General features: G+C 34.2%; 1 protein-coding gene across 1 annotated transcript in view; it reads left to right on the top strand.

The window, feature by feature from the left end:
* LOC141292015 (glutamate receptor 4-like) overlaps window positions 1-18,687 on the top strand; it is a 36,713-nt gene that overhangs the window by 3,230 nt on the left and 14,796 nt on the right. Inside the window, exons 2-4 of the mRNA XM_073823992.1 lie at window positions 6,291-6,355; window positions 6,443-6,472; window positions 17,602-17,800. Of these exons, the coding sequence (XP_073680093.1) occupies window positions 6,291-6,355; window positions 6,443-6,472; window positions 17,602-17,800 (294 nt within the window). The remainder of the gene's footprint in view (window positions 1-6,290; window positions 6,356-6,442; window positions 6,473-17,601; window positions 17,801-18,687) is intronic.

The raw sequence follows: 18,687 nt of genomic DNA, 5'->3' as shown, positions 1-18,687 counted from the left end.
CAAATAAAAAAAAATAACATTTTAAAATACATTAAAATGCTTAAAATTTTAAATTGTAATATTATTCACAATATTACTATTGTTTTTAACAAATAAATTGTAAGCATAACAGACTATGAAGACTTTTATAATGTGACAAAAGATTTGTTTCAAATAAATGCTGTTCTTTCAAAGAATCCTAAAAAAACATAACGTTTTCGCCAAAATTATTAATTATTGATAATAACAAGCAGCAAATAACAAGTTTCTTGAGCAGCAAATCAGCAATGATTTTTGAAGGATCATGTGACACTGAAGACTGGAGTAATGGCTACTGAAAATTTAGCTTTGCCATCATAGAAATAAATTAAGATACAAAAATAAATAATAATAATAATAATAATAAAAATGTAAATATAAATATAAAAAATATAAATATTTTTTTGTACAGCTGCTTTGCAACGATTTGTATTGTGAAAAGCGCTATACAAATAAACTTGAAACTTGAATAAATATAATAAATATAAATAAAAAATAATTTTAAAACACATTAAAATAGAAAATGGTTATTTTAATACTCACAACATTACTTTTTTATCAAATAAATGGTAAGCATGGAAGACTCAGCAAGATTAGATTGACAGTAAAGACTTTTAGAATGTGACAAAAGATTTCTATTTAAAATAAACGTTGTTCCTTTTAACTTTCTATTCATCAAAGAATAAAAAAAATCATGATTTCTACAAAATTATTAAGCTTTTTAACATTGATAAAAACAAAAAATGTTTCTTGAGCAGCAAATCAGCATATTAGAATGATTTTTAAAGGATCATGTGACACTGAGACTGGAGTAATAATGCTGCAAATTCAGTTATTTATTAAAATAAACTAAAATTTAAAAATACTTTAAAATAGAAAATGCTTATTTTAAATTGTAATATTATTACCAATATCACTTTTTATCAAATAAATGGTGAGCATAAAAAAACTCAGCAAGATTATATTGAGAGTAAAGACTTTTATAATGTGACATAAAATTTTTATTTCAAACTAATGCTGTTCTTTTGAACTTTATATTCATCAGAGAATCCTGAAAAAAAAACAAATCATGATTTTCACAAAATTATTAAGCTGGACAATTGTTTTTAACATTGATAATAACAAGAAATGTTTCTTGAGCAGCAATTTAACATATTAAAATGAATTCTGAAGGATCATGTGATACATGGATGTTCAAAAATTCAGCTTTGTCACCACAGGAATTAATGAAAATATTAATAATAATAATGATAATAATAACATTTAAACAAAATATTCAAAAATATAAATTAAATATTTAAAAAATAAAATTCTAAAATACTTTAAAATAGAAAATGCTTATTTTAAATTGTAATATTATTCACAATATGACTTTTTATCAAATAAATGGTGAGCATGGAAGACTCAGCAAGATTAGATTGACAGTAAAGACTTTTAGAATGTGACAAAAGATTTCTATTTTAAATAAATGCTGTTCCTTTGAACTTTCTATTCATCAAAGAATTAAAAAAAATCTGGATTTCCACAAAATTATTTAAGCTTGAGCATCATGCGACACTGAGAGTGGAGTAATGATGCTGAAAATTCAGCTTTGCCATTACAAAAATAAAATAAAATAAAATAAATAATTATACTTATTAAATACTTATTTTAAATTGTAACATTATTTTGTAAAAGATTTCTATTTCAAATAAATGCTGTTGTTTTGAACTTTCTATTCATCAAGGAATCCTGAAAAATGATGATTTACACAAAATTATTAAGCTGCACAACTGTTTTTAACAACGATAAAAAGAAATGTTTTAAGAGCATCAAATCAGCATTTCAGATTGATTTTTGAAGGATCACGTGACACTGAAGACTGGAGTAATAATGCTGAAAATTCAGCATTGCCATCGCATGAATAAATTTAAATATATTAAAATGTTAATAAAATATAAAAAATATATAAATAAAATTAAATATAAAAAACTAACTTTTAAATAATTAAAAAAGAAAACTTTTTACAATATATATATTTTTTTTTCAATCAAATAAATGGTGACCAAAAAGACTTCTTTCAAACACACACACACTTTACCACCTCTAAACTTTAGAACGGTAGTGTACATGACAATATTTAAAATATTAAAATATGAAATACCTTTTGCAAGTTATCTCTCATTTTTTCAAATCAAAAATTAAATGCAGTGCATGTAAAAGTGCTTACAGATATGGTCATATGCCATTTGTACGTAGCAAGTGTCAGTCTTAAAGGAACAGTTCACCCCAAAAAAAATAAAAATAAATACTTTGGGGAATATTTCTTTTGGTCCATCTAGGGAAAGTCAAAGAAGACCAAGGTTGTTTTGGAACCTGTTAACTTTCATTAGACAAAAGCATTTGAAACATTCCTCAAAATATCTTCTTTTGTCTTCCACAGTCAAACGCTAAATGCTTTTTGGGTGAATTATCCCTTGTACATGCTTTACTCTGTATTTACGGAACACATCACACTTTGTCTCACCGGTTCCTCAGTAAGCAACTGAGGTGTCATTCCACTTTGCACCTTGATGGATTTTACCATCACTAAAGCCAGTGGGGGGTCCGGGGTCCTGCGGAAAAAGTCTGATCGTTCATCGTCCCATTGCTGTGTGCCGTTGATGTCCACACATCGCCCGTCTGTCCCGCCGGCTAGTTGTCACAGGAATCTCACAGGAAATGTCCTAGTCATTCATTGTTACTCTGTGTGGCAGTTTGTTTTTGTTATTTGTCTCTTGCTCCTTCCTTCGCCTGCGGGTTTAACATCGGGCTCTCCGCAGCGCCGGCTCTCGCTCGGTGCTCGCTCACACCTCCACCCGCCCTCTCTTTTCTCTGTGTAATAAGCACCTGCATGACCACGATAGAGCTCTTTAAGAAGTGTTATCAAGTGAAGAGAGAAAAAAACAGGCTTTATTTTTCAGCCCCCACCAGATAAGAAATCACTCATGACAGGCCAAGGGGAAGAGAAGAGCAGAGCAGTAAAAAAGCACAGCACATGGCGGAAGACAGCAGGTACTTAGAGAGCCGTCAAAACCATAGCGTCGATCTCGTCTGCTCTATGGCCTGTACATCACAGCGCTGTAGAGGGCCTATGGTTTTGATTTGGCTTAAGAGAACCCATTTAGGACTTATAAGAATCATGCTTTCATCGTTTTTGCTTATAGCTAATAAAGATTCATGAGTTGGATAGGAGCCAATGGCAAATGACGAAAAAAGCGGGAAAAAGCACTTCCATTCATTTTCTTTAGTACGTGCCATTAATTCTCTTTAGTCAGCATGTGCCTTTACCTCAATGTTCTTGATTTAGACAAGATGACGCAGTTGCACAGCAGCGTTACCCGGGTGTTGGTACTTGTCCTTTCCTCCTCCTCCTCCACCTTTTCCTCCTCCTCTTCTCTGTCTAATAGTCTACTGGTTATTCAAATGTGCAGATTTGCTTTCTTTTTCTTTCGCACTTGATAGTTATATGCATATTTAACAGCTGAAGTGTGTAATTTTTACGAGGTTAAAACACTTTTTCTTTTCTCGCAGGACTGTGCTGCCCTGCAGTAAAGTTTTTTTGATTGATTTCGTATTAATTTTCACATTACGTTTTCTTGGAGCGTAGTGGAGCCAAACCCATTTGTCTTGAGACAGATCATTGTCTGAGACAGTGGGTTTAATACTAGTGTTCAGGAGGGTTATAGAGCAGGTGTTAAGAGGGGGATTGAGAGAAAATACTAATATTTGACCTTTTTTATTTGTATGGGTTTTAAGAAGTAAGACATTCAGATCAAATCTGCACATATATTTGTAAAAAAAAGTTGTAGTTTTTCTCTGTCACATATTTAACTTCATGCGAAGTAAATGTTGTCTAGATGATAACATTTTGGGTTGTCTTCATAATATCATGTTTATTCATTTTATCACGGTAACACTTTATTTTAAGGACCAATTCTCACTATTAACTCTAAAATAACTATTAAATCATATTGGCTGTTTATTAGTACTTGTAAAGCACATATTAATGCCTTATTCTCCATGACCATATTTTAGATCCCTTAATCCTAAACTTAACAACTATCTTATTAACTATTAATAAACAGCAAATTAAGGCAAAAGATGTAGTTAATAGTTTGTTAATAGTGAGAATTGGTTCCTAAAACAAAGTGTGACCATAATAATAATAATAATAATAATAATTATTATTATTATTATTATTATTATTATTATTATTATTATTATTGTTATTTGTTTTGGACTAAGAATAGAATAATAAGTAAAATATTACATTTTACAATCATCACCGTATTACATCAAAGTATTATTATTATTGTTTTTTTTCTTTCTGATTAAGTTATAATGATATTAATAATTGTTGTTATAAAATAATAATAATGGTTGTTGTTTAGTTGAATGACTAACCACCATTATTATTAATATTATTATTAAATATAGCAATATTGTTGTAGTTAATAATAATAATAATAATAATAATTGCTTCGGACTTAGTATAATAATAAATAAAATATTACATTTTATGATTATCACAATATTACATTGCAGTATTACTAAGTCTTCATACCGAAAAATTATTATTATTATTGTTGTTCTTTATATTTCTGATTTAGTAATAATAATATTAATCATCATTATTATTATTATAAAATAATACTAATTGTTGTTATTTAGTTGAACGACAAACCTCCATTATTATTATTATTATTATTATTATTATTATTAATAATAATAGTAACAATATTATTGTTGTTGTTAGTAATAATAGTAGTTGTTGTTGTTGTTAGTTTTGGACTGAGTAGATTAATAATACATTGCAGTGTACTGAATTTTTATACAGAAAATGTATTGGTATTATTGTTTTTGTTTCTTTCTGATTTAGTCATAATAATATTAATAGTTATCGTTATTGTAAAATAATAAGTGTTGTTTAGTTGAATAACAAAGCACAATTATTACTAGTAGTAGTAGTTTTGGACTTAGTTTTGGAGTAGAATAATAACTAAAATATTAAATTTTATGATCATATTTTACAGATTTTTTTATTAGTTATTTCTGATTTAGTAATAATAATATTATTAATTATTGTTATTGTAAAATGATAATTGTTGTTGTTGTTTAGTTGAATAACAAAGCATTATTATTATATTGTTGTTGTTGTTGTTTTGTTGTTGTTGTTGTTGTTAATAATTATTGTTGTTGTTGTTGTTATTAATTTTAGACTTAGAGTAGAATAATGAGTAAAATATTACATTTTACAATCATCTCAGTATTACATCGCAGTATTACAGAATCTTTATACAGTAAAAGTATGATTATTGTTTTTATTATTGTTTTTATTTTATTCTGATTTAGTAATAAAAATATCAATAGTTATTGTTATTATAAAATAATAATAATTGTTTTTGTTTAGTTGAATGACAAACCACCATCATTATATCATTATTATTAACAACAATACTAATAACTATTATTATTATTATTATTATTATTGTTATTATTATTTGCTTTGGACTTAGTAGAATAATAAGTAAAATATTACATTTTACGATTGTCATAGTATTATATTACAGTCTTTATATAGAAAATGTATTATTGTTGTTGTTGTAAATATGTGTGTGTGTGTGTGTGTGTGTGTGTGTGTGTGTGTGTGTGTGTGTGTGTGTGTGTGTGTGTGTGTGTGTGTGTGTGTGTGTGTGTGTGTGTGTGTGTGTGCGTGGGTGTGTGCGTGGGTGTGTGCGTGGGTGTGTGTGTGTGTGTGTGTGTGTGTGTGTGTGTGTGTGTGTGTGTGTATATATATAATGTATGTGTGTACTGTATATATTATTGTTAATAACTGTTGCATACTTTAATGACAAACCAATTATTCTAATTTGAGACCATCGTGTAGTCTCCCTAATATCGTACTTTTTTACACATAATAAATGAAATATATTGCTGCTTTTATATTTTAATATGTGAAAGTTTCAGAAGTCCTGTTCTAATAGACTTGTTTCAGGTTTCTGTTACCAGCTATTATTTTTAGTGGTGCAGAAATTACACACTTCGACTTTGATTGTGTAATAAGACAGTGCACAGTTTGAGCTCGAATCTCCATCGAAATATTGATTCATAAACACAGCACTTCAAATGGAGACATTGATTTTGCCATTTTGAGTCATCTTATTTTAATACATTTCTTACAGTGAATCTACATGTAATTAATCCAGCTTCATTCAGCAGCACTCTATTCCTTGTATCCTCGTTGTTCACAGTTTCCACAGCGAGTAAAACAGTTTGTAAGGGAGATGATTGATGAGGATGATGTGGGAATGATGGGGTATGAAAATGCTGAGGGCGTTTTGTGTGATGGGGCCGGACAGGGTCATAACTCTTGCCTGTTTTCCCTGTCGTGTTTTTGGCTCAGCTGGGCTGGCAGGTGTCTTCCAGCAGACAGGTAGAGCAGCTTCCTGAGCCTCGGAAACAGCCAGCATCTGGCGTGTGCGCTATTGCAGTGATTTTGTAGTTGTAATGCATGTGGGCATTGGACCCTATCAGACATGGGAAGATTAAAAAAAACTCATTTTCAGATTCGAACACACGCAGCCGCGTTGAATGAAGCCTCTTGAAATTGCATCACAGGATGAACGGGGAATTAAGATATGCTAATGATAGTCATAGGTTCGGTATGCGGTGTGTAAGATTGTGTCGCGACTCAAAAACCGTGTTGCAGCCATTATATAAAACCTTCCGATAAGCCTTTTCTTGAAGTGCTTCGCTTGCACTGACTGGGTAATATTTATTGGAGTTTGTGTGAAGCTGATGAATGTTTTCAAGAATTCTTGTGTTTGTGCACGGTTAGCCAATTGCTAGTGGTAGCCTGTTACATTACAACACAATAAAATTTCACTCACCACATAAACAGAGTAGAGAGATGACCGATAGGAAATACCGAATGATTTGCAGATCCTGAGCACCACTGACAAACATCTAATCTTGTAAAAATGTGTGGTAAGTAGGCTACTGCCGCTCCATATAAACAGAATATGTGTGATTGCGAATCTTGAAAGTGAAAGTAAAAAGCGAATGCACATTCAAATGCAAATTTAATGCCCCACATACAGTGCCTTGCAAAAGTATTCATACCCCTTCATTTTTTTTTCACATTTTATGTTGCTGCCTTATGTTAAACTGTTTTAAATGACTTGTTTTCACATCAATCTACACTCTATGCACTATAATGACAATGGAATAACAGAATTGACACAACTTCATAAATTTGTTTAATAAGTACATTGCATAAGTATTCACTCAGTACTTTTTGGGTAAGATGCAACAAGATTTGCACACCAACATTATCTGCCATTCTTCGCCTCACCTCTTCACCTCTCAAGCTCTGTCAGCTTGACCCATCTAAATGTCTGGCAGATATTTTCAGGTTTCTCCAGACATGTTTGATTGGGTTCAAGCCCAGGCTTTAGCTGGGCCATTCAAGGACATTCACAGAGTTGTCTATAAGCCTCTCTTGCTGTGTGCTTGGGTTAATTTGCCTGTTGGAAGATAAACCTTCTGCCCAGTCTGAGGTTCTGAATTCTCTGAACAGGTTTTTATTAATATTTTGGTGCACTGAGCTTTTCTTCTACTCTGACAAGTCCTTAGTCACTGCATATGTTGCCTGCTACCAGCACACTTTACTAGCAGTGCCTGCTTTCCTTCAAAAATGATGCTTGGAATTGAGGTTCATCAGACCACAGAATCTTGTTTCTCACAGTCTAAGGGACCTTTAGTGTGTTTTCATTTGTCTTCACTGACAAGAGGATTGAGTCTTGCCACACCACCATAAAACCCAGATCGGTGAAGTGTTGCAGTGATGTTTGTTCTTCTGTAAGGTTCTCCTATCTGCATATATGATGGAGCTCAACCAGAGTGACCATCGGGTTCTTGGTCAGCACTCTAGCCAAGGTCCTTCTCCATCAATTGCTCAGTTTGGCCAGAAGGCTAGCTCTAGGAAGAGTCCTGGCTGTTTCAAACTTCTTCCATTAAGGGTAACGGAGACTACATGCTTCTGTGAACCTTCAATGCAGCAGAAATTTTTCTGAACTCTTCCCCAGATGTGTGGCTTGATGCAATCCTGTCTCTGAGCTCTACAGGCAATTTTTTTTTTACCTCAGAGCTTGGTTTTTCTCTGATATGCATTTTCAGCTGTTAGACCTTTTATTAAGACGTGTGCCTTTCCAAATCATACCATTCAATTAAAATTGCCACAGGGTAACTTCACTTGAAGTGTAACATCTACAAGCGATATGAAAACTAAATTTCAACTATTCCAGATAAGGGAATGAATACTTACGCAATGGAATCATTTAAGTTTTTTAATTTTTAATACATTTGCAAAGATGTTAAAAAACAAGTTTTTTGCTTTGCCATAATGGTGTATGAAGTGTAGATTGATGTGGAAAAAAATATGGATATTTTTCCCTCCCATTTTACATTTATTCCCTTTAGGAATTCCGTAGTACCTAATTTTCTTTCCAAAAACAGTATTCGGATTCAGGCACATCTCTATTTGAAGTTGTAGCATGTACTGACCGCGATATTAAGAGGAGGGAATGTATGGGAAATTGACCAAAAAAATGCTATGATTTGCTTTTTGCCTCTGCACCTACCTATGACAGCATTTCATCTCTCATTATACAAACGTGTTTGTTTCGGGGATATGTCAAAGAACAATTTTCCTTTTCTTTTGCATTCTTTGTCTCTCTCGATCCCCCTCTCTCTCTTGCTTTCTTCTTCTGTCCCTACTTTTGTATTTCATGGTCGATCTTGCTCCAATAATTGCCTCTATTCACTGACTTCTTTTATTCCTCAGATGGCTTGGAAATGATTGTAGGGCTAGGAGGAGAGAGAGATCATGGGAGTGATGTAAGGATATGATTGACTCACCAGGCCAGTGCTGTAACAGTAACGGAAATGAGAGAAAGGAGATTACGCTACAGCAGAGGAAGCTTTGCCCCAGGTTTTCTTCATGCCAAAATGATCATTTCAGCCCACAAATCATTTATCTACATAAAACACTCTGGGATAAAAGTTGATACCCTTGAACTGTAATTTCCTTTTTAGATTTATGGCCATACACAGATGAAACGCATCCCTAAAATAGCATGCATTATGCGCATGTGACGTAGTTAGATGACTTGTTTTTTTACTAATATCTGACCTTTTCAAATAAGATAACTTTTTGTATTATGTAATTAGAGACAAGTGCAATTGAAAACGCTCTTTTCCCCATGTTGGAAGCAATTGTGCGCATGACGTGCATTGTAGAAGTTGGGCATGATGGGTATTGTTCTAGACTCGAGAGTGTGTCATGCTTATCGCTGACGTTTGGACTCATTTTTCCAAGAATCCAGTCAAGCTAGTTATTTGTGGTGGCCGGAAATAACAATTTGGCTGTTGTCTCAGAGCAGCGGTGGATTTCTCTGCCCTTGAACTCACAGGTGCGGCCGTCCTAAATTTTGCTGTTGTCATGGCAATCGGCAGGAGTCTTGTTTTCTGTTTTGTCGTGCATGAGAACAAAAAGGCCAGCTGTTAAAATGTTTTTTTTTTTTTTGTCAAAAATGGAATGGAGAGATACATTGTTTCCTGTGGTTTTGGTTTTGAGTGTAAATACACTCTTTCTACATTAATAAGACATGAAATGCAATTTTGAGGGATGTAGCCTGGGGGCTTTCAGACTGGGGTCAGAGGACACCCAGGGAACTGTGGGAGGTCCATGGTAATTATGGAAAAGAAAAAGATTTTACAAAAAAGGATAATATTAAATAACATGTAGTAAAAATAGGTGATATAAAATAAAGTATGTTGAATATTATCAATCTTTAAATGCAAGATATTTAAAGTGTACCTGAAGTATAGTTCCACTTAAGCACAATCAAATTCAGCACTACTTCCGTACAATTAAAATACATTAAGTACATTAGTTTTTCCAGATTAGCAGAATTTAAGTATCCTAGTTTAATATGCTTAAAGTATAATAATTGCATGGTATTTTTATTAATAAATATTTCAATAATTTAAAATCGCATGAAATAAATGTATTTCAAATATATTTTAGTATATTTATTTTTCACTAGGGACATTAATATTAAAGGAGAAGTTCACTTCCAGAAAAAAATGTACAGATAATTTACTCACCCCCTTGTCATCCAAGATCTTCGTGTCTTTCTTTCTTCAGTCGTAAAGAAATTATGTTTTTTGAGAAAAACATTTCAGGATTTTTCTCCATATAGTGGACTTCTATGGTGCCTCGAATTTGAACTTCCAAAATGCAGTTTATATGCCTGAACTCCAGTTCCTTTTTTTCCAGTTCAAGACAGTTAGGGTATGTCAAAAAATCGCATCTTATTTTCTCTCTTAACTTTAAAAATCTCCCTACATCGCTGCAGAAGTACCGACCCACTGTTTGCAAAGTGAACATGCAAAGAAGTTCAAACACCGTTAAAAAAAGGTAAAACAGCGATGTAAGGTTATTTTGAAGTCGAGGGAGAAAATGAAATGGGAGTTTTTCAACATACCTTAACTGTCTTGAACCGGAATATACAGAGTTCAGGCAGAGCAAGACAAGACGAGCATTTGAGGTTAAAAAGTATATAAATTGTAATAAAAAATTTAATAAATAACCAATCATTTCACTAGATAAGACCCTTCTTCCTCGGCTGGAATTGTTTACAGATGCATTTGGGATAGTTTCAAGCTGCATTTAAACTGCATTTTGGAAGTTCAAACTGTGGGCACCATACAAGTCCACTATATGGGAAAAATCCTGAAATGTTTTCCTCAAAAAACATAATTTCTTCATGACTGAAGAAAGAAAGACATGAATATCTTGGTAAAGGTTTGTTCTGGAAGTGAACTTCTCCTTTAATATTAAATATTACAGCGCCCTCCACAAATATTGGCACCCTTGGTAAATTTGAGAAAATTTAGCTGTGGAAATAAATCTGCATCGTTTGTCCTTTTTATATTTCATTCAAAACATTGATAAAATTTTAACCTTTCATTGAAGTAAAACAATGGAAAGTGGTGGGAAAATCTCATTGTAAAATACATTTTTCTCTAGTTCATGTTGGCCACAATTATTGGCACCCAATTATTGCAAAGTCCTTTTCCCAAGATAACAGCTCTAAGTCTCTCCTATAATGCCTGATGAGTTTGGAGAACACCTGGTAAGAGATCAGAGACCATTATTTCATACACAATCAGTCCAGATCTTTCAGATTTCCAGCTCCATGTTGGTGCTTCCCCTTTTCAGTTCACCACACTCATTTTCTATAAGGTTTAGGTCAGGGAACGGGAATGTGAGCCATGGCAGAAGCTTCATTTTGTCCTCAGTTTTGGATCATTGTCCTGATGGAAGATCCAACCTTGACCCATAAGATTTCAAACAGAGGCAGATTTTTTTAACTGTTGGTATTTGATAGAAACCATGATGCCATGTAACTAAACAAGATGTCCAGGATCTCTGAAAAATACGCCCACAACATTAAAGATCCAGCAGTATATTTAACTGTGGGCATAGGGTACTTTTTATCCCTGTTTGCACCAAACCCATCTAGCTACAAAAAGCTGTTTTTTTTTTTTTTTGTTTCACCTGACCAAAGTTGTATCTGACAACTGAAAATGCTGGAGTTTGTTTTTGGATGAGCGAACAGGATGTGGTTATGTAGGGGCTGTTTGAATCTTTTTTAGGCTTTCTGGCCCCAAGACTCAACTAATTGCTGCAATTCTCCAGCTGTGATTTTTGGAGAGTCTTTAGCCATTTAAACTCTCCTCCTCTCTGTGCTTTAGGACAATATACTGTAGACACACGTCCTCTTCCAGGCGGATTTGTAACATCTTTAGTTGATTGGAACTTTTTAATTATTTCCCTGATAGTGGAAATGTGGATTTTCAATGCTTAATCTCTTTTCTTCCAACCACTTTGTATTTTGTGAAACTCAGCATTCTTGTTCCGCAGATACAAGATACTATATTTCTTAGATTTACTCCTTGTGATGGACAATTAAGAGAATTTGGCCTTTGTCTTCCTCATATGTATTTTCCTGTGTGACAGGAAGTCGTGGCTGGACAATTTCATGCTCCTAGTCACCCTGGTGTGCTAAAAAATGTAAATCTGAATGGGAATATATGTCAGAGATGTTTTACTCATACGAATTTTTAAGGGTGCCAATAATTGTGGCCAACATGCGTTGGGGAAAAAAACATTTATTTGTTAATGAGATTTTCCCTCCAATTTCAGTTGTTCTACAATTCTGATTTATTTTCACTGCCGCCTTTGCTAATATTTACCAGGGGTGCCAATATTTGTGGAGGACAGTGGAAATGATGTTTGGATTATATTTTCTGATACGGAATAAATGGGTTGTTGTACTTGAAAATATAACCACTACTAAGTTTGGAGGTTTTTTTTTTTAGGAATATGTTTATGCAACAAGGACACATTTATTTCTAAAATAAATACTGTTCTTTTGAACTTAGAAAATGATATTAAGCTTTCCATAAAATATTAAGCAGTTTTCAACACTGTTACAAAGAAATGTGTTAAAAATATTATAATATGTAATATAAGCACAACTAAAGCTGCATATTTTATATAGAGGTGTAGCCTATGACTATACAAATAATGTACACTTGAAAAAACAAATTCATTTATTTTTGTTGGTTTAATAAATTATTTATTTATTATGTATTACTGTTCAAAAGTTTGGGGTCAGTCAAATTTTTTTCTCAACAAAAGCTGCATTAATTTGATCATACAAATAGAGCAAACACAGTAATTTTGTGAAATATTGTTACCATTAAAAATATCTATAATATAATATAATTCATTCCTGTGGTGGCAAAGCTACATTTTCAGCATCAATACTCTAGTCTTCAGTGTCACATGATCCTTCAGATATCATTCTGATATGTTGATTTGGTGTTTAAGACACATTTATTCATATTATCAGTGTTGAAAACAGCAGTATAAATTCATTTTTTATTTTGACAAGTGCATCATCATATTCGAGTATTCTTGACATCAAAACGTTTGAAAATCTCTGATATATAGCCTATATGTCAATGTTATGGGAATAAATACTTCCAATGTAAAAAATACCTTCTATTCAGAACGAGAAAAAGTTCCAGCGTAATGCAATTAGTTACGTTTTATAATCTGTAACAGATGAATGTTTCTTTAATGTTCAGACCATACTGAGACACCCAGGTGTTTGAAGACGCCACACGCTGCATCTGACAACAACCAAGAGATAGAAATTGCTGCCAAATAGGAATGAATGTATTTTTAATGGGCTAATGCAGGAGCTTGCTTTTTTTATTTTTCCAATTTGATCAGTAATGTGGAGTATGATTGTGAATGACTCTAGTCTCATGCATGGCGAAATTGATTTGCAGGTATTAAATCTTAATCAGAGCAGTTCGAGAGGAAGCCATGAATAAATAAAATGCCGGAGGCTCACTGTGGCTGCGGGCAGTGACCTTTCCATTTATCTACGGCATGTCAAGGTCTCTCCGTTCCTTTCTCTCTCTGCGTCTGCGACTCCCTCCACAAATCTACCTCCGCTAACGCTCCAGAATGTAATTTAAATTCACCAAACATTCTCTCGCTCAAATACACACATGCTGATGTGTCCTTCTCGAATGGGAAATCTGCATAAAAGCGGCGTAGTGAGTAATGCGCAGGGTTTCACTGACAGTAGCACATCCCACTTCACAGCTCTAATGGCAGTGCTTTGATAATGAGCTGCTTTGAGGGATCCCTGCTGAAAAAACCAGCATATGCTGGTTTTTTCAGCAGGGATATGTTTGCTTATTTTGTGCTTGTGTGAAATCTACTGAGACAGTTGATTCTTATCATTGAGCTGTGATCAGACGATCTGTTTTACAAGAAATGACATTATGAGGACCAGAGAGAATTCCTGTTTGTTCATGGATCATATGTCTTTATGAATGATACTGTATGCCAAGCGGCAGGGCAGCTGAGTGGCCCGAGGGGTGACTCACTGGTTTCGTGTCCACTCAATTTAGGCTCTTATTAAATTGGCTTTGTCTCATGAAGTCAAATCGATTAACCGCGGTTAGCGCGAGCCCCGGCGCATCTGATCCGAGCCTGAATGGTGCGTCTGCATGCAGGTTAGCGTTTAGCAGCGAATTTTAAGTTGCACAGCATCCTCCGCTTTAAATCTCAGGTGGGTGACGATGCGCTTTGAGTCTATTCTTAAAAGCTAATTACATTAACCACTGCGTCTTAATACAGAAATGTTTCCTTGACAGCGAAGGACAGGCCTGCATAAATTGGCAGTGCTCGTTTTGCACCGCCATCCTGTAAACTGGTTTGCATAATCAGGGTAAGGTGAGAATTTAAACAGTGTTGGGTTTTAGCACTTCGCCCCCTTCGTGGTTGACGTCCCCGCCGGCCCACTCTAAATAGCCAATCTGTCATCATGGCAGCCGGTCGGAGAGATCTCCCTCTTAGTGGAGGAGACCCTCACCTACGCAGAGTCAATTAAATGATCACAAGACTGTTTTGACACGCTGTGTTTTATACTGTAAGCAACTTTAGATCTACGATGGTTTCTGTAGGGTTCACCATAGAGGAACTACTGCCTGGTAATCGAATATAAAAGGGTCATCAGATGCAAAATTCACTTTTACATGTTGTTTGAACATAAGTGTGTGTTGGCATTTTTTGTTTACACATTACATGCGGCTAAAGTTTACTGTCTCAGAGAGAACTGCTCGTCACCCCACAGCAGAGAGGAGCAGGGTGAGCATTAGCATTTAAAGGGACATGCAGGGAAATGGCTCGCTGTGAACAGAGCCGTTTTTGAAAAGGTAAAAAGGGTGTTGTTTTAGAGTACCATTGAGAAATTTTAACTAAAGTATGTTACAGACTTTTCATTAAGACCCTAAAGAATCATATCAACTTGTGGAAAATCGGCATTCAATGACCCCTTTAAAAGAAGAATTGAAAGAAAAATGAAAGTTTTGTTGTTTATTTGTTAACTTGCCGTCTATGCCATTCCAAATCTGTATGTTGTTGTTTCATCTGTTGAACCCAAAATGAGAATTTTAAATCTTCATGTAGCTCTTTTCTGAACAAGAAGTTTATAGTGAGCTCCAAACAAGGAAAAATAACAACAAAAGCACTATAAAAGAATTAAAAATGCACTTTATTTCAATTCTGAAAGAATACCTTTGTGATGAATAGCACATATTTTAAGTTGTTATTAAATATGTCACCTATGGTGCAGATTAGATATTAAAACTCATTGGTTCTTACTTGTTTCTAAACCAAATTTCAGTGATATAAAACAAGACCATATGTCGGTATATATTGAGTTGTAGAGGAACATTTTCCAACATATTTCTGTCATTTTGAGTAGTTTTATGATGTTTATTACCCGTTTTGTCATTTGAAGTTTGTCCCTATAAATTGTCATTGTATATGTTTTATATTATACTACTTTTAAAAAGTCATCATGTCACAAGATCCTTCAAAAATCCTTCTAATATGCTAATTTGTTTTTCTAGATTCTTTGAAAAGAATCTAATCTTTTTTCTATATAAAATAAATCTTTTGTAGCATTAAAAATGTCTTTATTATCACTTTAATGTGAATCTCAATTTAAAGGAACCGTATGTAAGAAATTTATGTCAGTTAATCATAAAATGGCCCTGACATGTCACTAGACATTAAGAAATCATGTTCATTTCAAATACTTATATCACTGACAACAGTGGTCCGGCCAGGATATTGTCATTTAAAAGTGAGAGTTGCAGCCCTCAACTGATGTTATTGTTGTCATTTTGTGTTTTGGTCTGAGGCTCCACCCTCCAGCTATCTACCAATCACGAAGTCAGTAGAGTTTTGTGATCCGGGTTGCCAGCTATGCTCTAGTTAGTTACAGCTGCTGCTAAGAACGAGTCGGATAAAACATGTATAAAGTTACGAAACCTAAAAGACCTCGTTATGAATCCGAAATACGTCGTGACAAAGTCCGAAATAAAACAAGGATTTGTATAGGAGATGCCTTTGAAAGATGGAGACGGCTGAAAACGGAGAAGAATTTGAAGATAGACGCCAACGTTGCTAATTTTCTCCTTGACAGGTAACATTCATCTATGTTTGGCTAACTTTGCTTCCGTAGGCTACACAGTGGATTTTCTGCGGTCGCCCGTGCTAAATGCGTTCATAAAAAGCTTTATATCGCACCACGAGCAGGGTATGAAAACAATCTATGTTCCGACTGAAATGTGGTATTACAGTACATCTTTACGAAATATTTGGCTAATCGCCATCTGTAAATTTTTGCGATACATAATTACTTTGCAAAACATCTCTTGTGAAGCATAAACATAATTAAAAGAAGAAAAACCAATTACTGTGTAAGACTCGTCACTTACCATTGGAAGCTCCTTGTAGCAGCCTACTCCTGCAGCTTAGCTGGCAACCTCGAGTCAGGGGGGAGCGGGAGGGGATACACCGTTCTACAGTATTTTGAAAGTGATTGCAGTACCAGTTTTGGCCACAATCCTACATACGGTTCCTTTAATGTATTTTTCCTCAATAAAAAAATATTAAGTTCTTTAAAAAAAGAAAACTTATTAAACCCACATTTTTGAACAGTAGTGTACATGGGAAAATAACATCATTTTTAAAGGGAACCCCAGGTATTGGCTTGTGTGGCTTAATATAACAAAAATGATATCTCTTACTGAAATATGCTGTAGAAAGCCGATTAAAGATTTACATTATTTAAAAAATCCACATCGTTTTATACGTCTTTTGGACCAACCTATTGCTACTATTGCTATTTTTACCACAACACAACTCGGAAAATAAAATACTGATATGATGACCACAGCTACTGAAAGAGTTTACAGATGGCAATGGATATACTGTAAGTGTAGGCTTAAAACCAAATGTTGTAGCATAGATTTTTTTTTTCCACAAGGAGTCTAAACGCCTCAGATATCAGATGAAATCATGCTAAGAAACTGCTTCGGTGGCTGCAGAGTCATGATAAGGGTTGGCATGTTTATATCCCACCAGGATGGCATCTAGCGTTTCTTGTCTCTGTCATTTGTAAGCTCTTTCAGTAGCTGTGATCTATTAAAAGCCTCAAAGGCATCAGGGCTAAAGTGGAGAGAACAAAGACGCAGGTCTTTAGGAAGTTTTTTCATCCACACGCAGTCCAAAATATGTATAAAACCATGTGGATTTTTTTAAATGGCATAAATCATTCATGGGTTTTCTACTACATATTCAGTAAGAGACATCATTATTAAGCCACACAAGTCTCAAAGCAGTAATTTTGTCTTTTTAAAGCTGACAAAACATTCTCTCTTTTTCTCCTCCTGCCTCCCTCACCCCCTTTTCCCTAATGTTTTCCTCCTTTACCAATCCTTTTTTTTTTTAAACCAATGTTATCCTTTCTTTCATTGCTCTGTCATTCACCACTCCTTCAAACCCTCCTTGCATGGTCATTTTCCTCTCCACTCTCTTCCTTTCCGGCGGTGTAGGTCTCTATCTGGTCGTATCGTGGGTGGAGTGTGGTGGTTTTTCACCCTCATCATCATCTCCTCCTACACAGCCAACCTGGCTGCTTTCCTCACTGTGGAGAGGATGGTGTCACCCATTGAGAGCGCTGAGGACCTGGCCAAGCAGACAGACATAGCGTATGGTACTCTTGACTCAGGCTCCACCAAAGAGTTCTTCAGGGTAAGTGGCCAAAGCTAATGGGTTGAGGGGAGGGCAACTGTGTTTTGTTAAGGGGGGTAAAAGGGAATGACTCCAAAATGAGATGATTTTGAGCACTGTATTAGAAAAAAGAGAAAACAGATTAATAAACCAAGCTAATAAAATATGGTCTTAATTATGGAGTATACCAGGGTTCTCAGTCTTTTTTTGGTCCACTACAAATTCTTTTAGGTTTTAAAAGTATAAAAACTATATGCTTTAGGATCTTTTATGCATAATTACCATAATTATAATTTAACATAATCCACCACTGAATGTTCTTTTTTTAAAAGTAATTGTGACTTCTTATCTTACAATTCTGACTTTTTTTCTCAGAAATACGAGCTATAGTCACAATTCTGAAGGGAGAAATAGATGAAAAAGTTTATATCTTCCAATTCGACTTTTTTTTCAGAATTGTGACTATTTCTCAGAATATAAACTGAGAGAAAAGTCCTAATTGTGAGATTTAAACTCACAATTGCAAAAAAAAGTCAGTTGCGAGATACAAACATGTGATTCAGAGAAAAAAGTAGATAAATTAAGGAAACCCATTACCGCCACTGAATACATTTTTTTTTTTTAAGGTAATTAGCATCATTTTATCTCACAATTCGGACATTTTTCCTCAAAATTGCGAGTTTTAATCTGGCATTTTTTTTTTTAGAATTGTGAGATATAAACTTACAATTACGAGATATAAAGTCAGAATTGCAAGATATAAACTCACAATTCTCACTTTTTTCCTCATAATTTCTTGATATAAACTCACAATTCTCACTTTTTTCCTCAGAATTTCTTGATATAAACTCACAATTGTGAGAAATAAAGTCGCAATTCTGAGGGAGAAATAGACAATTGTAATTGCA

This window comes from Garra rufa, chromosome 19, assembly GCF_049309525.1.
Source record: "Garra rufa chromosome 19, GarRuf1.0, whole genome shotgun sequence".
NCBI lineage: Eukaryota > Metazoa > Chordata > Actinopteri > Cypriniformes > Cyprinidae > Garra > Garra rufa.
Note: the sequence above shows the minus strand (reverse complement) of the source record. Positions and strands in the feature narration are given on the sequence as shown.